At 44.9% G+C, this 24172-nt stretch overlaps 1 protein-coding gene and 1 long non-coding RNA gene across 2 annotated transcripts; both read right to left on the bottom strand.

The window, feature by feature from the left end:
- Window positions 1-688: 688 nt before the first annotated feature.
- On the bottom strand, window positions 689-1481 carry LOC123446479 (rapid alkalinization factor-like). Its single transcript, XM_045123063.1, has one exon. It carries the CDS (start codon window positions 1399-1401, stop codon window positions 1006-1008), a length of 396 nt encoding a protein of 131 aa, XP_044978998.1. The 5' UTR covers window positions 1402-1481; the 3' UTR covers window positions 689-1005.
- A 17468-nt stretch (window positions 1482-18949) lies between these two features.
- Window positions 18950-20437, bottom strand: LOC123446478. Its single transcript, XR_006631378.1, has 2 exons — window positions 19476-20437; window positions 18950-19420 (listed from the first exon to the last, which is right to left on the bottom strand). It is a non-coding gene; the product is annotated as an uncharacterized LOC123446478 (long non-coding RNA).
- Between the last annotated feature and the right edge of the window lie 3735 nt (window positions 20438-24172).

Here is a 24172-nt window from a genome sequence, read left to right as displayed (position 1 = left end):
GGCAGAATGCGGCAAATCCTGCAGTCGCAGATCTACCGGTTGGTCGCCCACGCCGGCTGCATGGGAGCACCAAGCCACCAGTCGTGCTATGAGAAGATTGAGGAGGGGGAGGGGCCGGAGAGCGAGGTAGGAAAATAGGGCGGCGGCACTATGAGGGAGGGTTTGCTTAGCGGGCGACGCATGAGGGGGCGAAGAAAAGGGGGGGCATGTGTCCTTCACGGGTGGACCAGGGGAAGATATGGGCATGCGTCTCGCCCGTTCGCGCGTGTCCGCTTCGGCACAAACGGGAATGCAGTGAAAGCGGGCGGAAAACGGACATTGTACGTTTTCTCTCCATGTTGGGTCGAATTTTCTCTTCGTTTATTCCTAAACGGACGGGGCCAAACGATTTGGGGTTGCACGTTAAAGTTGCGTTGGAGTTGTCCTAAGATGCAACATCTTGCTGTCTAATAAAAGAGAAAATAATATTCCTTCATTCCATAATATAGTCACGTTTTCCGAGATCTAAATTTAATCATATATTTAACCAACAAAACTGATTGTGACAAAAGCAAAAATTATACCATTAAATTCATATTTTCTATATGAATTCAATGGTAGGAATGGAATGGATTAAGAACACCAGTTAATCGTGTATGTTGGGGGTGTTTGTTTCTAAGGGGTTAGACTTTTTTTTAGCTCCAGCGACTAAAGAAAAAAGTCCGTCCAATAAAGTTTTTTTAGACCTTAAAAAAAATCCCTCATGTTTGATTACATAGGGACTAAAAAAAAAGTTTCTTTAGTTAGTCCCTGGAAATAAATAGGGCGACAAAATCCCTGTAAACAAACAGGGCGGTAGTATACAAGCCTCTGTCACTTCAACTTGTTCCATCCACGTAACAGTGCTGGACGTGTAGCTCGTGTATCGACCGTCACCCAAAAACATCACAAAGTGGACAGAGAACAAAAATAACTGACGAAGCAGAGCTGCTGCAGCCTGAGGGAGAAAATAGGGCGGTGGTCCGGCTAGTCGCGGCACTGGGTGATGGCGGAGCAGCCACGCGAGTAGGGGTTGGCGACGGCGCCCGGATGGCAGTTGTAGTAGGACGCGCCGGGCACGGAACACGGCACCGAGTCCCTCATCAGCGCGGAGTAGCTGATGTACTGCGTATGCGTAGGGTAGCCGCCGCCATCCTCCTCTTCCTCCTCGTAGAAAAGGCGCCGCCTGAGTCCAAATCCTCCGTCGTGCTCGCGCTCGCGCAGGCACTCCTCTACCGTGCCTTCGCAGGAGCTGGGTCCCGAACGCATCCACCCCGCCACATCCGCCGTGCGCCCCTGGACGACGAGCTCCACTGCCGCCGCGGCCGCTGTGGCAGAGGCCACGAGCGTGGCTACGAACAGGAGCTGCGTTTGCCGAGCCATGGTTGACGAGAGAGCGGCAATGGAGGCTGCTGTGCTCTGGGATGCGTGGGGTGGTGGAGCCAGGACAGGAGCGAACGTGCCGCACTCGACCTTGGGCGGTGCAGCAACAGAGGAAGCCTTTTTAAACGCGAAGTGTGGGAGTGGTGTGTTTAGAGTCGGCCCGGATTTGTGTTCAAATTACAGGAGTGTGCCACTCATGTTAACCCTACCGGAATTTGCCCGTGTGCAAGGTGCAACACAGATGCATGCACCATTGATTGAGTGAGGGTCAGCGTCGGCCGCCAGATCACAGCCGACCATCACAACATAGTTAATAATATAGTGAGCTGTTAGCTATAAGATGTTGTCATATTATTAATAACCAACATATATTTATTTATACTTTCTTCATCTTAAAATAAATATTTCCAGCTTAATATAATTTTATACTCCCTCCGTCCCGAAATTAATGTCGAGTGTGTAGTTCATTGGCCATTTTATAAAAAAAACCTCATATTTACAAAGCTGAGGGAGTACAATAAGTTTAGCTATAAGGTTGGTTATGGCTGTAAGATTAGTATTTTTTTCTCATCTTTTCTCTATCTTTTTCTTCAGAGTTATTGCTTTTGTCTAGGACCCGCATAGAGATAGGCTTTTGCATAAGAGCCCACTCTCTTTATTTATTCCCGTCTCTCTCCTTCACATAAGCAAAATTAAAATTATCATGTAGGCACGGTTATAGCCTATTATTGTACCTGCTCTTAGATCTATATCTATCTAGTATATCGAGTAGTCCTTATCTATGCAATAAGACTTATATTGTAGAATATTTTATAACAAAGTAAATGTTGTAGAAATCTTCTATAACATAGATGATGTTGTGATTTTTTTCACTATTTTTGCAATATGAGTGTTCTTGCGAAAAACAAAATACAACACAAATGATGTTGTAGAAAATATTAATAATTTTCTTGTCTTCATTGTCTTTGTAATGTGTGTGTTGTTATGGGAAGCAATTTGTAACACACACGATGTTGCCTAAAGACACACAAAGAAGACATGTGTCACACAGAGAGATGACGAATCGCTCGTGTGTGATTTGAGTGAAGCCAAGCGTTTTCCTGGTACGGTTCCACATCAAAGTCTTTACTCCGGTTTTGGCTGACTTTCTAGAGAGTTCCGATCTATTCATCACTTGTTAAGGTAGTACATTCAGGTCCATGGACCACCTAACGACGATTACAAGCATTGGAGCAAGATGAAAGCACGTCGTCGTCTTCGCCCCTCCCTCATCAAAGCTGGGCAAATCTTGTGGTAGTAGACACTCGGGAAGTCATTTTGTTAAGACCCCATAGGACCAGTGTACCAGAAGAGTAATCGTCGTTGATGAAGAAAAATGTAGATCGAAAGGATTCAATATGTAGACACACAAGCATCGACGAACAAAGCCAGGATCCACGTGGATCCACCAAAGACAAACACCGAGTGAATCCCATGAGATTTGTGGGAGACAAACCTCCACACACCTTTCGACGATGCTAGAAACATCACCAGGACGGGGACAAGACGGGGAGAACCTTATTCCATCTTCAGAGAGTCCCTGCCACCTTGCCTCTCTGAGCAGGACACAAAATTCAAAAAGGCATTAAAATGAAGCGATCCTCCCTTCGCCAGCGCGGGCCGGAATCCACCACGACTCCATGGCCCTAAGACCAGAGGAGACAAGGTAGACCGATGACGACACCGGCGGGAGGCACGAGAAAACCCTAGTCAAAGGGTCATCTTTCTTCCATGGGAAGAAAGAAAACAATGGGTTTACTTTTGAATTATATGATATTATCACCGGTGCAGCGACGTGCTATGAAAAGGACCCCTTTTTGCTATGTAATTTAAATTATCTCCTTGTGTGTGTGGGCGATAGGGGTCCATCCCACACGATAGGGGGTCCATCGCAAATGTTTCGCAAAACTAAGCATATGGCACGTTCGCACCTATCAGAAACGATAGTTATCAAACAATCATTTGAGATATGTCATATTTCCCATACGGTCCATCTTTGCTACTCGTGTGAGATTGCATTACCATCGCACGCGCTACTGTGTGTTGCACCGTTCACAATGTGCGTCACATCACAAACAGTTCATAACTGTAACCCCATGTATGATAAGGAGACTATCACACGAAGTTTGTCCGACGACGTCGTTTCGACATACCAAGATTCCCAAACGGTCGAACTATCGTAATCGTGTAGGATGCATACGACATAACAAATAATGAAACATTATAAAGCGTGCATGATAAGGATAGTATCACAGAAATTTAGGTCAGTTTAATCGTTCCTGATATTGTCTAACATCACACACGATTTTCGAGACGACATGTGACATCCCTGGATTAGGCTACAGTAACCCCCGTAATCAAGCTATAATAATCACACGCTAATGGTGCCATGTCATCAAGATTAACCGAGCCAAATTACTACCTATTAAAAATGAAAGCCAATTTCAAATTAAACAAATATATTCAAATTATCATTTCATCAAACTGTCAAACAAAATTGTTGGTTAGGTTGCAAATATTCCACGTCCAATTATGTTAAGGAAAACAACATCACCTTGATGTTGGTGTGGACCCCACCATCCAAAACAGAGTCCAGTTACAATTTAAAAGAATTTTTAAATTCATGGAAAATATTCTAACATATTCAAAAAGGATCCAAATATTTTTGTGGTAGTGTAAAATTTTGCATGTGAATTAAAGGAGCAAGTCACGCATTTGTTGTTAAAGTAAATTTGGTCTAAAAATAGATAAAACTGAAAAGAAAAAAAGAAAAGAAAAGAAAAAAATAAAAAATAAACAACCCCCTGCTGGGCCTCGGCCCGACTAGCCGGCCCAACTCCGAGTCCAACTAGCCGGCCCAGCCACCCCCGGCGGCCCACCATTCTCCCTCACCCGTGTGGCCTATAAAAGGCCACCCTCTACCAAACCCTCGCTTTTCCCCATTCCCTCACCCCTCACCCCACATCCGGCGGTTGCTCCCTCCTCCCCGTTCTCGACCGGATTCGGCTGCTCCGGCGTCCTGCCGACCCCCTAGGCACCGTACCGGGGCCCTTTGCCACCGGCCACCACCTCGCCCCCAAGCGCACTACCCCCTGCCCGCGTCACTGTGAGCTGCTCCCCCTTCCCTCGCCATTCCTCTCCCTCCCGGTTGGTCGGGCCACCGCGTCGCCATGTGGACCCCCAACACCCGGTCGCTCTGGCGAGCTCCCAGCGTCGTCGCGACCCTTGACGTAATGTCGCCTTGCACCCTGCTGCGAAACCACCGCGCCACGCCCGGCTCGCGCCGCCTTGCGCCCGCGCCTTGCTCAGCCCACGCTCGCCGCGCCCATTGGTGCTTCCAGCTGCGCTCCGCGCTCGCTTGCAACGTCCCCTATTGCGTCGGCTACTAATCGCGTGTCGGCCGCCCTGCTACTACTACTTCACTTGCTTGCTGCCGCCGGCTATAGCCTCCCCTAACTGCCCATGCATGCCTATCTCGCCCGCCTCCGGCCATCGGCGTTGGCCGTCACTGCTGCCCCGTGCTCGTCGGCTCCTGGTCATGTCCGCCGCCGCTCCCTAGCGCGCCTCCGCGAGTCGGCCCCAATCTGGTTAGTGAGGGGACTAATCCCCCTTTTCCACTAACCCCACCCTCACATTATGATAGTTGGGGCCCACCCCCCTTAAACAAAAAAAATGATTGATTAAATAATTCATTAAACAAATAATCAATAAGTTAGTTAGTTAACTTAATTAATTTAAACCTAACTAGTCTAATTAACTATGTTAATAAATAAAGAGAGTATGACATGTGGGACCGTCTACTAATTAACCCATTTTAAATTAATTAAATCACATTTAAACCCTCTCTATATGACATAGGGGCCCCACTGGTCAATTTGACCAGTCAACTTGGCTTTTGACTACTCATGTCATGCTGACATCATGATGATGTCATAATAACATATTCTAATTAAATTGATTTGAATAAATTCTCAAAAATGATTTAAAACTTTGAAAATTAATATAAAATAATTCGTAATCTGGATGAAAATATTTTGTACATGAAACTTGATCACAAAAACGAGACGAACCCGGATACGTTGTCCGTTCGTGTGTCACTCGTCTCTATCATAGCGAACATGGAACTTTTCCATCGTTTTCGCGTGTCCGGTAGTAGCCAAAGACCCGGGAAATATCGTCACGTATTTTCCCGATCCACCCATGACGGGTGATATTGCGTTAGCTCATGCCTAGCCCTATATATTGCCATGTCATGCATCGTGTTGCACATGTGCTTTATATTTATTGTTTCCTCCCCCTCTTCTCTCCGTAGACCCCGAGAACGTCGTTGCTGCCGGGTACGACTACCCACCTCACGGCGAGCCATTTGTCGCGGAGCAACAAGGCAAGCAACCCCCCCCTCCCTTGATCATTCCTATATCACCTATTCTTTCTCCCTCATGCTTGCATTAGATTTTGCTACTGTTGTAGATAGCTCCTATTCTGATGCATAGCCTGTTTTTAATGAACTACTACATTATTCTACCGCACTTTAAACTATTTAGTATAGGTGGAGCAGTGATCCCCATTGACCCCTTAGTCTAGTTGCCCTGCTTTATCATCGGAGTCTCGATCAACTGATCGATGAGCCATGACCCGTCACATCACTCACACCCCCTTAGTTGTACGACGTTGTAGACCTACTATCGAGTACCGAGGGTGACACCTCGATACGTACATCCTTGAGTTTAATAAAATGTTAATGTTATTTGGGTATTTGATCTGAGTTTGTCGGGAGACCTTTTCGCACTAACCTTCATGTGGGAGAAGTTATGGGTACTCGACGTCGTGGTATCAGCCGAAGCTCTTCAGATGTCAGCAATGGAGCGGCGCGCACCCGAGTGGTCCGGATAAACATCGTTCTTGTATAAGCTAAGAGGTTCTAGGACTGACATCGGCCGCCCACGCATCGTATATGAGTGCAAAGGGTAATGGCCCATGACCCCTGCGTGCTTAGGATTTAAACCGACGGGCTAGCCTCTGTGTTGAACCTAGGTAGGGCTGCGACGTGTTAATGTTCCGAGGTCAGGCATGACCCACGAAAGTGTGTCCAACTAGAGTTTATCAAGCGTGTTGGGTACTCTGGTGCACCCCTGCAGGGATGAAAATTAGCTATTTGACTAGCCATGTCCATGGTTATAGGACGACTCATAGTTGTGCCCGGATCTTATACTACTTCAATTGTTACTTAACTAGAATGTTTGCTCCGGGATTGATTCCTCACAGTGAGTCGAGGAAGAATCTCTGTGCGTGATCATAATTAATATTTCTGCAACAATATGACTATATAATTGTGTTACTTGCTCTACTCTCATCTATTGTTGCAAGACCTGAAGATGCTAGTCTTCGATAGGACTAGTCCCTTCTCTCCATTCTCGCATTGCTGCAGTTAGTCCACATATAACCCCATTCCTTTGATACTGATGCATACTTAGTATAGATCTGATGTCAGTCTTGCGAGTACTTTGGATGAGTACTCACCATTGTTTTGCTCCCTCTTTTCCCGTTGATTCGATTGCTACGACCAGATGATGGAGCCCAGGAGATGGCGTATCCCGCCGATGACGTCTGTTACCCCGACGGTGCCTTCTGCCACATGGAGGCCACTGACGACCAGGACTAGTTTAGGAGGTTCCCAAGTAGGAGTCCTCGCCTCGTTCGATCCATGTATCTTTTGTGCTAGCCATCTCTAAGGTATTGCCATGTTTTATGTCTGTACTCGGATATTTGTTGCTTCTGCTAACTCGTGTATTTCTCGAGCTTAAGTATTCTAGCCCTCGAGGCCCCTGGCTTGTAATATGAAGCTTATATGTTTTTATTTGTGTCTACAGTTGTGTTGTGATATCTTCCCGTGAGTCCTTGAGTTCTGTTATATGCATTTGCGTGTATGATTAGCGTACGATCCAATTGAGGGCGTCACACGATAATTGTGTGCGTTGTCGCAAACGGTTTCTCTCTCTGTAACGTGTCGAATCATGAGGTATATCACACACGTTCTGCGTTATAAACCGTGTGTGGTGTAATGATCCGCAGAGCATATTTTCCATTAGTTTAGTTGTCGCAATTTAAAATTCTATCGAATTTGAATTTGAGAGTCTATAGGATTTTTCATGTTCATGTCATATAGATATAGGTTCAACCACCAATGCATTATTCCATTCACACGTACATATGTTCAAGAATTACATCAAGAAATAATAATTACATGAGGACAAAATAAATAATGATGAACCTCACTTGCATACTTGTATTAAATACAATAAAGAAAGAGGTGAAAGACATTATGGGAGTTGTACAAGGTGAAGCAGAATGCCCATATTGTGTCCTCCTCCATGCAGATTGCGCACACCACTCGAGGTCAGCCCATTGTGATACCGGACCGCCCATCATTCTCTGTATTAATGAGGACATCTAGATAGTCATCGTGACCTAGTAGATATACTCTAACATTTGCACATCCACTAATCATGTAGCTTGAGAGGTAATCGTGAGTAAACTGCTTTGGGAACCACCACAATCAAAAAAATTCATAGATTGTAAATTTGGAATCTAACAACTCATTATGAACAGTAAAAGAAGGGTAGAGAGTTCTTAGTTACCATCCTGCAGTTTACTGTTGTCTTGGATAAGGTGTGAAGAAATAGTTTAAATTGGCATATTTTGTCCCATTTTATTAAAAATATTTATTAGTTTCCTCACTTGATGCTAGTTCATGAGTATCTCATTGCCCCATACGTAAAAAGGGTCGATGGGCGGATCTTTACGAGTGACATATGTACCTACAAGCAACAAGTTACTATTGGAAGGTAAACTAAAATTGCACAATGACGTAGTAGAGTATTCCATGCACCACTATGTAAGATCTTATTACATCCAAATACTCACAAATTTGATGTATTAACATCTTATACTATGGAGTGGAGGGAGTATATATAAGCCATGTTATGAAACTAACCTCGATGGAGAACAACAGTCGTTCCCAACATTGTCCTAGGTAAGTACATCGGAAGGCGTGTTAAGTACGTCATGCTAAACATCAACCAAATATATGCATGGTAAACAACATGATCACAAAATGATAGCTTAAGTGTGTAGATTTAAGCATGCGGGCTAAGCAAATAAGAAATGTGGAGGTGTGTTCACTGCAATAGGCTTACCATTTAACAACAACGAAATATAGTCATTCAAACTCGGAAGCACACTATTTATTTTTAAATAAAAATGGAAAGACATGTGCTCACTACAACATTCTTATCAGCAAGAAAATATAGTCATTCATAATGGTACTCTTGAAATTGCATAAAACATAGCTGGGGAGAATATCTAGTACTCCCACACATTGACGGAGCTTGAGCTAAAATCATAGCTAAAATCAAATTGTGTAACTCCATATCACATTATAAAAAAACTAAAATTAACAGTGGGGGTGTTAACTACACCAGGCTTATCAGGAACCACATATGACTATTGAAACTGGTATGATGAATATAACTAAAAAGTACATACTTGCACATATAGAACTTCACAATGTGAATAACTAAAATAAACAACACATACTATATAGCAATTGAATCTCGACATATGCCCACTACAAACAACCGAGCAAGGAAAAATAGTTAAGCAAGACATGTTCTTACTACAACAGGCTTAATAGCAACCAAAAATAGGCCTTCATAGTGTAATGTTGAAATTGCATAGAGTGTAGCTGGTGCTTAAACATCAAATTGTATAACTGAACATCACATGTGATAGAACTGAAATAGGCATTGATGAAATTCAACTCCACAATCCATACATTTAGCATGAGTGAAATAATTAAACATGACATGGGCTTCCTAACCTATCACAGATGGGCTCCTTCCCATTATAAGAACATGGATTCTGGGTGTGTTCCCTGTTGTCATATATGTGCTCCTTCCACTTAGAAGAACATAGATGCAGGGTGCTCTCCAGGATGTCGCGGATGGGCTCCTTTGTGTTGGAAGAGCACGACTGCAGGGTGCCCTCCCTATCATGGATGGGCTTTTTTCTTGGAAGAGACGGATAAGGTGCCCTTGTTAGCATAGTAGATGAGTTCTGACTTGTCAAATGATGATGCGGAGCCACTGCCATAGAACGTGTCCTTCAGAAATGACAAAAGAGACTCCATGGCCATGAAGGAGGAAAAATTCTTGAGAGCGAAGAAGAGGAGATTAGCGGTTGGGCCTTGCGTGAGGTCGGCGGTGGTTGAACCCGAGGGGTTGTGGGTGGGCCACTTAACATGTGAGATAGCCCGTGTTAAGCCGTCGTTGTCGACGAGCTCGATCATAGCCGGCTACATCGATATGCATCCATACGGGAGTTTGTTGTCTTGCAGCCTTGACATCGCTAGATTCCCCAAAAGCCTCGGAAGCCACCTCATCACCGTAGACTGCTTCCCCGACGGGCTCGATGGTCACCTCGTCATTGTAGTCAGCTTCTCCGGCAACCTTGGTCGCCACCTCGCCATTGTATAGTGGCTAAGCGACGATATACCTCCTTTTGGCCATTCGCTCCTGAAGCTCCCCTGGAAACGTAAGTGGGATTAGGTTGCGATGGTGTATGGCGGGGGATGGGGATTTATGAGGAAGGGGTGTTTAGCATGCGTTATCTAAGAAACTCAAGGCTGCGAGGGTATGAAGATGGGTTGCTAACCTGCACGGGGAGAGCAGGAGAGGTTGACTAGGGAAGCGGGGCGGGGCCATGGGAGGCCCGCTAGTTAGGGTTCGGACGAGGGAGGAGTTGTGTGGGGGTGGGGGTATAGGAGGGGCCTAGGTGGTGTTTGGGGAAATATCGTGGCCACTAGTAAATTTTAATTGGACGGAGTGAAAAGTCGGGACAATTGAAATTTATATGAAGGGTTTGAAGTGGCGCGGGGGGAACAAACATCGCACACGCCCAAAAATAATACTTGTGTGCAATTCAAAGAGAAAAACCCGCGGAACCACCAATTTTTAAATTGATCAAGGCGGGTAGCTATTTTTAAAATTTCTCTAGGCAGGGTTGGTGCAAAGGTAGACTGTACACGGGCATGACACATGGTTAGATCGCGGGAACCGTGTCTACTAACTCCACAATTGCACACAGTTGTCTTGTTCAACTCGTCTGCTATTGAAGTTTTAAAAAAAGACTCGGCTGCCATTTATATAGCAACATTGGAAAATAAACTCGAGAAAGATAGGGTTAGAGTACAAAGACACTTGCATGTTCACCAAATCTACGTATGGAAACGTTGTTGTGATGTTCAAATACGGAATGCACAACTTCCATGTGACACACATGTCTCGCAGAGCGCACGGTATTGTTGGTCTATGCGCTCCCCACTTCGAGTCGCCGGGAGTGAATGGTAGGTACTATATATGAATGTATGCAAAATTGGTCTCCAATCTCACCTAACCATAACACAAAACCAATAGGAATACATCATGATCAACCCCCTGTGATTTATGTGGGAGGTATAGAGTGTGTGGGCCCACGGATGGGCGCGTCTCGTTCACGTGATGGGTGAGACCGCAACCACCTGCATGTGGCCCAAGTAATTAAGGTGGTGTGATGTTTCAGTACCATATGCATAATTTTTTGATGTGGATCATTGTAACGACTAAGATGCGGCCCTTTCCTATTTTGGGTGCGAGGCCTCAAAAGGGAAAGGGGCGCATCTAAACGTTTCGCAAGCGAGATAATCATAACATTACATAACTGAAAGAGTGACAAGTAGGGTATACACTTGCCATCTGATAAGAGTATAGCAATAAGCTTACAGACACACATCATTTAGAGCATAGTTTAGTCCTGCTACGGACAACATGAAACAAGTAAAATATGACATCCCTCATGCTGGCCCCACGATCACGACCACGGCCTTAGTCCTTTGGATAGTTCACGTACAGTCGGCCAGAGTCCTCATCGAACTCCCACTTCAGCTGGTTGTCATCGGGATCTCCTACGTCAGGCGTACTTGTACCTGTTGGTGTTTGTAGTAACCCATGAGCCACGGGGACTCAACAATCGAATGACCTTGGTATCGAATCTAGCCAAGTTATTGGGTGAGGAAGGTTGAGTGTATGGGTTTGCAGCAACCTAAGCATATATGGTGGCCACCTTACGATGATCAGAGTAATCATATGGTGGTCTACGCGAGCGATCAAAGACTAGGTTGATCACTAAGTGATCCTGAACACCTACTTACGTCAAACATAACCCCACCGTGTTCTCGATCGGAGAGCAATCTCCGAAGGAGACAGTCACGGTTACACACACAGTTAGCAGTTTTATTAGAGTTACTTCAAGTTGTCTAGAACCGGATGTTAACAAAATATCCACATTTGCCACATAACCGCGGGCACGGCTTTCCGAAAGATTAAACCCTGCAGGGGTGCTCCAACTAGTCCATCACAAACTGTCACGGGCCGCAAAGTAATCCTCTATCACGAAACTCGTGATCTCATTGGATTCCTTAGAGGAAAACCTCAACTTTGAGGAGACCCAAAGTTTCACCGGAATCCCAATGCGCAAGATATCTCGTGAAAGGTAAAGCTAATCCAGTAAGGCCGCCTGTCGTGTCGACGAACCCGATAGAAGTCGCGTATCTCGTTCTCAGGACACGACGAATGAGCCTGACGTCGGGTTGGCTAAACCCTGGGTGACCAGGGGGCGCCGGACATCACTCAGATGGGACCAACACTCATGAGGAGCACTGGCCCGGGTTGTTGATTAATTCCTCGGGGTAGCTATTCCCTATGCAGTTTTAATAAATTGTTAGCAGATTAAGACCAAAGTTGGGCCTGGTTGGAAAAGTTTTAATTTAGGATGAGTTATCAAGGGGGTCCCCATAACAATCCCGAACGTGTTAGGAGCGATCAGTTATGGAATCAAACACCGGTAACCGAAACTAAGGCGGCAACAACGGAACAAATCACCCGGCAAAAGGCTAGGCCTTCCGTTATTTACCAAGTATATAGGTGCATTATTTAAATAGCAGTTGAAACATAATAATATCAAAATACCAATGTTATCACATGGGACAGCTGTCACCTGCAACTAGCAAAGCTATCCATTAGGGGTTGAGCAAGCTTACTTAGCCAAACAACATAAAATCATTTTGGTAGCTGCTTATGCTCTGAAGCATTTTGGCAGCCTCCAAAATGATATCTACAGGAGGTGTATAAGCATGAAATTTAACAGGGAGCTAAACAAACATAAAATCTCACAAACATTAGTTTGTTGCATGGGCTAATTCCCAACACAGGAGCTAATTCACACAAGACAACACGGTAAGAAAATAACTCCAGATTCCCACACTTAGTGAAAATCACAGGGTTTCACAAATGTGACAGTTTCAGCCAAGTGTCTACTTTGACAGGGCACAATAGGTGCATAAATATCCCCAAGAACAAAATGAAGGCCCCATGTTGTAGAGGGGTTCACCCACTACCATTCCATCAAGGAATCATCCACATAGGGCCAAAGCACCACCTAATGTAAAGCACTAAACATGACATCATATCAGAAAATAACAATTTTATGAATTTGCTCTAAGTGAAATCTGACTGCACCATTCGATTCCTAGGATGATTCTACCCCAAAACCATATATCACACTGCCTCCTTTGCATACAGAAACACTCCACAAACAGTAAAAGAATATAAGCACAAAATCAAACTACATCACTAATTCAAGAACATGGTCTGTTCTTGAGACAGCCCAATTTGGCAAGTCCAAATCCTGACATTTCCAGAAATGGAATTATCCCAGTTTAGCACAAGGAAAAAATCACAAACAAAATATAAACACAGGGAAATATTATGAAGAGGGGGTCCCACCTAATAGTGACCCCTCACTGTATGACTTGTGGGTCCAGAGGGCCCACTGTCATACACTCACACCACACTACACACACACACACACAGCCACACTAGACCCAGGTCAGCTACAAGATCAGGAAAAAGAAAATAGGCAGAGTGGGGGTTCGAACTCTAAATCTCACCCACCCATGCCAGACCTGTGCCACTCGGATACTACTTTGCTGCTGAACAAAGAGGGGTTCTATCCCTCCTATACTAGCTATTGAAGGCAACAGGAGCAGAAGAAGCAAATAAATCCAAAAAAAAGGAGGGATGCGCTATGCGAACTCGAACCGGGGTCACCAAGGTTCAAACACTACTACAGACCACCGCGCTACGCCACCGATACTGACAAATTGGGCTCTTGCTCCTTTTGAGCATTCCCCTCGCCCTACACCCTGCTCCCACGACCGAAGCGGAGGCGAACGACGACGACGGCATAGGTTACCTACGACGGGGAAGAGCACCTGGGGGTTCCAGTCCCATCGCAAACACACCGACAGGTGAACCACGGCGGCGGCGCGACGGACTGCACCTACTGAAGTTGCTCTGCTCCAGAACAGAGGAACGCCGGCGACCAAACAGGGGAGGTCGGCGTCGAAGCTTCGGCCACTCGTCTATGGCGCTGGCTAGATGCGGGCGAAGAGGGAGGAAGGGGAATTCGTTCCCGTGGCTAGCCCACATGGAAGGGCCTTCAGGGCGCGGCGCGACGAAGCTGTTGCTCCGTGCCACTAGAGCTCGACAACAGCGAGGCTAAGCGCAATAGGAGGCTCTACGCGCGGGTAAGAAGAAGGAGGAGGTGTTGGCGCTCACCCTAGCACGACGAGGAGGAGGAAAGGCCCGACGAAGAGGAAGAAGAGGCGAGGTGACGATGACGAGCCTGATCTGCTCCGGCGACGATGAGGCCGACGCGTGGAGCGAAGCAGAGAGGAGAATCTGGCCCCCTAGCGACGGGAACGGGTTGAGGGAGGATCCAACATCCTCCCTACCACCACGGCCTCCTCAGAAGGCTACCGGCGACGAGGAAAACGGAGGGGATCGACGGGCCTAAGCTCTCTCTGAAACTGCTACCTCTCTGAAGCTTACCTGAGAGAGAGGAAAGGAGAGGGGAAACGAGGTGGCGGCGGGGAGAGGGAAACCTAGAGGGGCACGCACGTTGAGGGGGGTTAAATAGGCGCGGAGGACATCTCCTCGACGTCCGTGAGCCACGGCGTCAGCACCTCTCTCTCACAGACTCTGACGGAAAGCGAACAGATGGCGAAAGGCGTCAGAGAAGGAAGAAGGGACGGGGAAAAGACCGCACAAGAGAGAAAAAGGGGGACGAGGCCCAGGTGGAGAGGGAGAGAGCCGACCCACCTGGGCTTCTCTCGCGCCTAGCTAAGACAGGAAAAAATAAAGGGATTTTTCCTTTTTAAAATAAATAAACAACAAAGTAAATCCTCAAAGCCACACAGGGTTTTGAAAAGGAAGATAAAAAATAGGGCATGAGGGATTTATGCCCTATTTAATAAAAATCTAAACCATATTTTTAAAACAAATAAATTATACAAGAAATAGGATTTTATAATGTTTTTTTTATTAAAACCCCCATGGACCTAAAGTCTAATACTACAATGAGAGTTGCCCCCTCAAACACAATTAAATTTTCTACATGATTAACATTTTTAAAAACAGTACCAAGCAAGTCTAACACACAAGTTTAAAATAAACAAAGGTTGAAGGGTTTTTTTTATCATGGTTTGAAAGCACCCTAGTTTGTATCAACCACATACAATCCACACTACTCATAAGCATGCTAGCACTACCATGATGGACCACTCCTAGCAACACAAGAAAGGAAAGCAATGCAATAGAAGAAGGATGCCATGATGCAAGATGATGATATGAAATGAAGCCACATGAAATGATAAACTTTATAACATCCAAAACATGGTTCCACAAAATAGGAAAGGATCCAAATATGAAAAGGATTGCATCTGGGTTGTTACAATCATGCCTCTCTTACAACTCGAACATTACGTGACCTCGCGGAGATTTTGTCCCCTCCGCCTCCACCCTCTCCCCACGCACACACACTTTGAGCCTCGGGAGGGCATATATATATCTGCACGACCTGGCTATATCATAACATAGATCAAGACCTAGATAGTTTGGTAAAATTACCCCCTCCCCCATCGACTTTGAGCCATCGATCAAGAGCTCACATATATGTGATGTATATATTGTATACTACCATCGATGATAACTAAAGTGACATGCCACGTGGGCACACAGATGGTGTGTCGTCCATAAGAACACATCATTTACAATTTAAAATATCTAGAGGGCGTATTTATTAATGTGGTCTGGGATGTTTAAATACCAAATGTAACACCACTTCGACATGACACGTGCATACATACATCCTCGCAAGCCAGAAAGTTTAAGTAGACACGTAAACGACTCATATTATGCATTGGTTTAAGTGGGAGGGTCAACGGTTCATCTATGTGTGTGTGTGTGCACATATGTATATGTGTGTGTGTGTTTGTGTGTGTGTGTGTGCACACGCGCACGCACGTGCGCGTGTAATCAAACTTTGATCTTTAATCTCATCATGAATATATCATCACAGATACCGACAAGTCTATATCCACGTTGGTCTAATTAACTTGTAGTATATATGCACGGTTTAAGTGACACATCATGCGGGTCCATAAATTGACATGTCGTTCATAACCATACAGGGGAGAGACAACATCAACGCATGCATGTGGCATCAAACACACACATATATATGTATAAAAGAAATGTGTGATGTTTTTAAATACAAAACGCACAAATGTTGTCACACGTGTATCACAATCAAGAATGTATCTCGTACGGAGGTTCACGACCCATAATATGCCCCACCCACACACTTCGAGTAGGTGCGAGCGATTCGTTGTGTACGCATGCGTTTGATTTTTGTTAGGAATCTCAATGCATGTCAACTGCATACATTAACACACTAACATGAAGAAACGACCCACATGAGCATGAATGGTTGTGGCGCAGATAACCACGTGAGAGGGTGTTTGACAAAAAACAACGACTGCATGAGGCACAAACATATATATTTAATTAAGTGATTGTTTTTTGTCAAACACCCTCTCACGTGGTTATTAGCGCCACACCCATATATTCGTGGTTATCAGCACCACACCTTCGTGGAGCGATTCGGTAAGAGTATATATGTAATTAAGTGATTGTTTAATTTGTACCCAATGGACAACTTAAATATCACCTCTTACGAATGATCACACAAGGCGTATAGTATATACCCCCCCCCCCCATTTCAAGATGGAGCGATGAGTGTCCATGGGTTCATGGGTACGCATGAGCTCAAACATTTGTCTTGGCATATCGTAACGCACACTGAAAAGGATAAACCTTGGTCAAAACAATAATAGGTCATAAGTGATTGACCACATGGTCCCCATAGGTGGACACGTACGTCACCGATGATCATGCATGTGAGGGAGACACTGAGGACCACCACTAGTTATATGTGACCCAAGTATATGTATGGGTTTTTTTTGGTGTCAAAATGCCCACTGCAAGACTTTGATGTGATGCCCGCTTCACAAATTAGAAAGTCCCCATGCTAAAATTAACTACCTGCAACATGTATTCTCCCACCCCCTCAACTTTGAGCAGCATGAGGGAGTCATGACTACCCATGCGTCAAACTTTGATGTGGAATCTCACCATGATCTAGAGCAACACCGACCAAAACGAATCCACCTTGGTCAAACCCCTCTCATTGTGGTCCGAAATGATAAACCACGTGGGCCCACGAATGTGCGCGTCACTAATAACACATGAGGGATTGTCCGAGGCATGACCACCACCGCGTGCATATGTGTCCCAAACATATGTATAACGTTAGTGTTGTGTCTTGCTTTAAATATTCAATGCATGACTTTGATACTTTGGTGTGGCAAGTGCCTCACGAAACGGGCAATACCACACACACAGGCTCATGCCATGAAGTGTGCCAACATGACCCCCCTACCATCACCCAACCCACCACTTCGAGGCGCGTCAAACTATTTTTACGTAGTAAACACGAGACATATGAGTCCATGTTAAAATTAGAAAAAGTTTATACATAATTCAAAAATATTATACATGAGTTGAGTTCCTAGGAATTCATAGGTGAAATCATATGTGCCATAAATGGGGTTCATGCTTAATCCCCATGCAATAAATGGTAAGAAATCTCAAACATTTTGATTGTGCGGAAAATAGTGAAAATATTGGGTTTTAGACAGAACGGACGCACACGTTGATCAAAATCATTTTTAATTTAAAGTAAATACAAAACTCACTTGAAATGCATGAAACATGACATTTTTTGATTATATATATAATATACATATAGACACACACACACCTTCCATTTTGACACTAGGTGCAGAATAACTATTCTGACATCACTTGAGAACTAAACGGTTAACATGAGTGCACCGTGTCCCTATCAAACGGGCACTGCAATGTCAGCAGAAAAAACTACATGCATTTTTTTTGCACTTTTTCGCTCTAGTTTCTACACTGTTTGTCCGAACGAGGTGTATAATATACCCTTGGATAGCTATGAAAAATGCGCAAGTTCGTCATGTTGAACACTTTTCGAGAATCCTCACTGTTTAAAAACAGTTTTAAAAATGGTGGGCGCCTCACGGGTGGCCACGAGCGTATTTTTGTGATATGGCATTGGAAAGATAGTGTCAAGGCTCAACTTTTTCATGTACATTTCACTCTCTAATTAATTACGGTTTAAGAGGAGTTTCAAATTTACCAAAATGTAGAATTTTGTTTTTAATTTTTTTGATATTTTTGTACCGTTTCCGCTGCAGTTTTTAACCGTTTGTCGGAATGAGGCGTGTGATACGGCGTTAGAAAGCTATGAAATAGGTGCAACTTTCATATGTTGGAAATTTGTTGAGATTCCTCGCGGGTTTAAATGAATTTTGAAAACGATGTGGTTGTCTATGAATGGGAGCGTATTTTCGTAAATTTTTCCAAACCGTTCGTCGGAATAATGCAAATGATTCGGTGTTGGAAAGATATCGATGAGGTGCAACTTTTTCATGGACACGACTCTCTCAATTTACTTACGGTCCAAGAGCACTTTTGAAAAATACTTAAATGCGGACACTCTGTTTTTCAAGACACCCAAATCGACGTGTGAACCAGATTCGACAGAAGAACGCACTGCTTTGAAACGGAAAAACACACTGCATGAGACGAATAGGTGAACTTCATGGTTCATTTTGTCGGATGTGAATTTTTTAAGCTGAGAAAATGGAGTGCACTTCACGTCGTTCTTAAGTGAACCGCGACATATATCAAAGTGAGCCTCATTACTATTTTTGTGTGCATTTTTCTTGTTTTCCTAGTTGTTTTTTCGTTGTTCTCCAACATGTAATGAATATAAATGTGGATCGCTAGTCTGCACTGTGTGTCGTCGGTGAAAGAAGTGCGGCATTTTTCTCTATATTGTTTTGCATTTAATTTTTTCATAATTTTTTTAAAAGGACTACATCTTGAGTTTCTCATTTCTTTTTCAGAGCGAAACAGAAGTATTCATACAAATGAATTGCATCTGATTTCTTTTGAATAATTACACACTCACTCTCGCCTTTTTTCACGAACACTCTCAAAATGAAGAAAAAATATAGCGAGCTGCCCGTACGGGAGCAGTGGACTTCAAAAGCGACCACCATTCTGAATTTCTTATACTACCGGCACCAAATAATTGTAATGGGAGATCACTGAAGTTCATCACAGATTTACCCAACATCAAATTGCACTTTCAACACACAATAAATTTGAACACAAAAAGAGTACCGAACTGCATGCTAAACAACTAGGGAGCTGCAGTATGGGCTTCGGCGACCTTCCTTGTCCCTATGGAGTCATTGTTGGTGTTGCCTCCCGATCGAACTGCAGCACTGGACCGAGTGTACAAGAAGAGCCACACCAACGAACATGTCTGCACGAGATTGGGAGCTTGCGCGCCTGCTGTGGTTCGGGCAATCCCCTTCCGTCCTCTCCTACAACAAAGAAAATTAGGAGAGGTGGAAGAGAGGAATAAAAAGTGGTGCTCACTTGTTGTTCCCACTGGTGGACGGCCGTTTGAGCTCACACACAGAGGTCGCCTAGCCGGGGTCTCGACAATTATGAGTCTCAGCGAAAGTTCAGAGAGGAATTGGAGGTGGACCATTGAGGGAGAGGTGGGATCCAACAAGCAAGGGGAGCGGCGACACGCTGGCCTGCGCGGCATGCACGGATCTGACCGCGGTGAGGCGGATCTGGCCATAAGTCGTGTGGGGATCTGTGGAAGGGAGGCACAGAATGGGAGGTGGCGGGGTGGCGAGGTGGGCTGAGGGTACCCCGGTCATGGGTGGTGCAGCGGGAGGGATTCGGGGCTCCAGCGGTGCTTGGTATGGTGGGAGGGAGTCGGGGCTCCGGAGGTGAGGAAGAATTGGGGACAATGTGGAAGCTGAGTGCGGCGGCGGGTCCGGAGTTTGCGTCACTCATGGAGAAAGTGGGAGGGTGGGGCGATGGCCGAGCATGGTGTGTCGTGCCACAGAAAGTTGGATGGTGGGACGGCGGCTCGGGGTGGTGCGCCACACCGGAGAAGGTGGGATGGGTGGGGCGGCTCGTGATTAGAGGATGGGGAGGTAGGCATGGGGGAGAGAGAGAGGAGGAAAGTGGAGAGGTGGGCCTCTGTATGGAATGGTTCGCAGGATTTTGTAGTACCGAAGTCGTGTGAGAATAAGCACATGATGTTAGAATAACATCGTTAAAGCTTTGTTTGGTACTAGTGTTTTTGAGGGGATTGGTGGGGATAATCCTCCAAGGGATTGAATGAAACCCCAACCTTCATCCAATCCCTTAAAATCCCCATTTATCCCCAATACACTAGGTAGGGGTAGTGTATTGGTATTGAGAAAAATGCACTATAATTTAGAGATTTGAGGGGAAATGTAGGGATGAAACATGTCAAATACACTAGAACCAAATGGTGTTATGGAATGTGTGGGGATTGAGGGGTTTGACCAGGATAATCCCCATCAATTTCTTAAAATACACTAGTACCAAACAAGGCCTAAGGGGTGATGTCAAAATAGACTCACCCTACACACACGCGCGTGCGCGCATATATATATATACACACACATAGGGATTGACTATTCGACACCTTGGGTCAAGAATAGTTATTCTTCACCCTCTTTATTTTCACATCAATGCACCATAATTTTCTGTTTTAATTTATTTTCTTATTTCATACGTAAAAAGAGAGCGTAAGAAAATATATAGTCACCATAACTTTTTTTTTTCACGTAAAATTACAAACATAAAAACATAGTGTAAACTATACATGAAATGCGAATTTTTTCGTCTTATGACCTATATTTTTAATTTTTTACATCAAATTTTACGTAATGAATCAATATTAATGTAACTATTGGTATTCCAAATCTAATTTATTTATTAAACGATCGTAAAATTACCTGGGTGAAGAATAACTTGTTTTGCACCCTCGGTGACGAATAGACTATATATATATATATATATATATATATATATATATATATATAGGGTGGGTCGATTCTACAAACACCCCCTAAGACCCTTATTCTGCACACGTCAAGCATATTCTGCAAACACCTCTGATCCGAACCATAGCTACACACTAACTACCCTAGAGAGCGGACCGAATTGTGTGAAATAAGGGTCTGTTTGGTTCCAAATAAGTCACCAACTTATAAGTTGAAAAGTGCAAAAAGTGACTTATTTTGCCAAACAGACCCAATTTATAAGTCACCCCAACTTATAAGTCATAAGTCGCTCCACCCCAACTTAAAACTTGTAAGTCACCCACTTTTGCATGGGAAGGTGTGGTCAGGTGACTTATAAGTCAGATGACAACCAAACAGGCGTGACTTATAAGTCGCTGGTTTTAAGTCACCTGACTTGTTGAAACGCCACACACCTTATCCTATTGTGGCACACGACCTCCACCTCCCACCCCATGCCACTCCATCCACTCCATTGACCTCCACCTCCACCCCGTCGGTGTCGCGCAACCTCCATCCACCACTGGATCTGGCCGCTATGCCGCTGCCTTCCTCCACTCCAACCATGCACCCACCCACACTACCCCAAACCCACCTTCGTCCTCCCCCGCCCCATCCACCTTCTTCCTCCCTTATCCCTCTACCTCCACTGTCCCCCGATGAGGCCTTAACCACCAGATCCGGTTGCCACCGGCTCCCGGCATGGCCTCACCCGCCTGACTCGGCCGCCACCGCCCCCCGGCACTATGGGCCTGTTTGGTTCATGACTAACTTTGCCACAACTAACCTTAGTCAAAGTGTGGCTGCCACAAAAAGTGTGGCTAACAAAACGGACACCATAAGTGTGGCAAGATTTGGCAAAAAATTGAGTGTATGACATGTGGACCATATAACTAGAAAAGTGTGGCAAGCCACGAGTGTGGCAATGAACCAAACACATGCCTAAGGTATTGTGGCATGACTAAGGTTAGGCGTGGCAACCTTAGCCTGGGAACCAAACAGCCCCTATGTCACCGCCATTTTCCCCGCTACTTCTCCACCAAGATGCTGGTGGCTGGCGCCGACCGCACCATGCTACACGGGGCGCTGCTGTCGGAGATACTCACGGAGCCCCAGGCTAGAACTTCACCACCTACCCCAAGGATGCGTCGCACCTCCTCCTCCTCCCCCGTCGCTGGAGATGGTTACCCTCACCAATCCAGATGAGGGAGGGGCTCCCTCTACACCTCGTGGCCTCCTCCATGACGGCAAACGGGGGATCTGCTCTGGTGACCACCATTGCTGCTCCGACGACCCAAATACGTCAAACCCCAAGGGCGTCTGAGTAGCTGCCCCCTCCCTGAGTGTCGGCTACAGGAGGAAGAGCACACCTCCACCTATGGCATGTCCCTCCTCCTTTACCGTATCCATGGGGGCGCTCGCACCGTCGCAGGAGAGGATCGACAACTCATTCGTGCTTGTACTGACGATCAACAGGTCTGCACCTAGGTAATTTCTCTCTCCTCTACAAGATCGAATCAACAAGCACATAACAAAAGGGGAGGTTCACAGAAGCGTCGTTGGTGCACTGTAGGTGCTTGGACACCGAGATGCTCGAGTGCCTAGATGGAAAATCAGCCATCGAAATATGGACTCTTGTTCACTGTTTTGGGGTGTTTGTCTTGTGCATGGAAAATTCAAATATGCATTGGAGTCCACTGTTGTCAGCCATTGTGATTCAACGTACTTTCTTTTTGCAGGAGGGAAGTGAAAAGAAACAACCAAAGGGAATAAGTGTACGACGCAAATCGGATGAGACTAAACAAAATTGGATCATGGTTTGCTAGTTGATGAAGCTATAGTTCATGAGTACCATGAATTCCACTGTTTGCTCTTGTTTGTGACAAAAAAATGGTGGTTTACTTCTGTTTAATAAAAACACGAGGAGTACACTTTCTTTTTTGATGTGGTTCACTTGTATTATGTATTGGTTCAATTTCATGATGTTCACTTTCATAGGAAGAAAAGTGGTGTAGAGAAAGTTAGAAAAAGGTCACATAAAATCATGATTTTGTTTACGGAAGCAGTTTATATTGAATTGTGGTGTGGCTCATTTTCCTCGACCATGCAGTTCACTTAGTCTCGTAGCAAAAAAGAGAAAAGAGAAAAAAATCATGTGTAGTCCACTCGCGCATTCCAAGCAGTCCACTTATGCCCGACATGAAGCGTGGTCAACTTCCTCATCTTAATTTTTTTATTTGAAGCGTGGTAAAAAGAAAATCTGTTTTTATCTAAAGCAGTGCGTTCGGTCGTCTAATGTTGTTCATCTCGCACAATAAATTGTTATGGAAATGATAAAAAATTGTAGCTCACTTCTCGATAGTGTTGAGGTTCACTTACCTTCGATGTGAAGTGCACTCCGCTTACTCGTCTTGAAAAATTCACGTACAAAGAAAAGAAAAATCATGAAGTGCACTTATCCGTCGGATGCAGTTCGGTTTCCCGTCAGAAAGCAGTGCACTCTTTTATCCAATGTGGTTCACGCGTTGATTTGGGTGTCGCGAAAAAACAGAGTGTTTGCATTTTAGCAAAATCAAAACTGCTCTCAAACCACAAGGAATTAGAAAGAGTGTTCTACATGAAAAAGTTATGCCTAGTCGATATCTTTCCAACGCCATATCATTTGCTTCGTTCCGACGAGTGGTTTGGAAAAAAATACGAAAATACAGGCTAATATTAGGAGAATAGACGGGCTAATATTAGGAGAATAGACGGGTTGTATATATAGACGGGTCTATTGTAATAACATCCCTTAAGACCTTATTCTGCTAACACTAGCTTATTCTCATAACACTTCCGCACTCCTCGAAAAGCTAGTTCCCACTCCCTCCCACCTTCTTTCTCCCTACAAGATGATCAGGAATGTTGAACGGGAAACAAAAAAATTCCTACGCACACCCAATACCTATCCATGGTGTTGATCATCTACGAGAGGGGAGAGTGTATCTACATACCCTTGTAGATCGCTAAGCGGAAGCGTATATAACGCGGTTGATGTAGTGGAACATCTTTGCGATTCAAATCGCAGCCCGTCCCACGTTCTCATCACGATTCGTCTAGCGATCCCATCCCGATCTAGTGCCGAACGGACGGCACCTCCGCGTTCAGCACACGTACAACTTCATGTCGATCACCGCCTTCTTGATCCAGCAAGAGGGGAAGAGAGGTAGATGAACTCTCCAG

Source organism: Hordeum vulgare, chromosome 4H (genome assembly GCF_904849725.1).
Source record: "Hordeum vulgare subsp. vulgare chromosome 4H, MorexV3_pseudomolecules_assembly, whole genome shotgun sequence".
NCBI classification, from domain to species: Eukaryota; Viridiplantae; Streptophyta; class Magnoliopsida; order Poales; family Poaceae; genus Hordeum; species Hordeum vulgare.
Note: the sequence above shows the minus strand (reverse complement) of the source record. Positions and strands in the feature narration are given on the sequence as shown.

Excerpts from the sequence above, each read along its gene's own strand:
- LOC123446479 (XM_045123063.1), bottom strand. The coding sequence starts at position 1,401 with ATGGCTCGGCAAACGCAGCTCCTGTTCGTAGCCACGCTCGTGGCCTCT.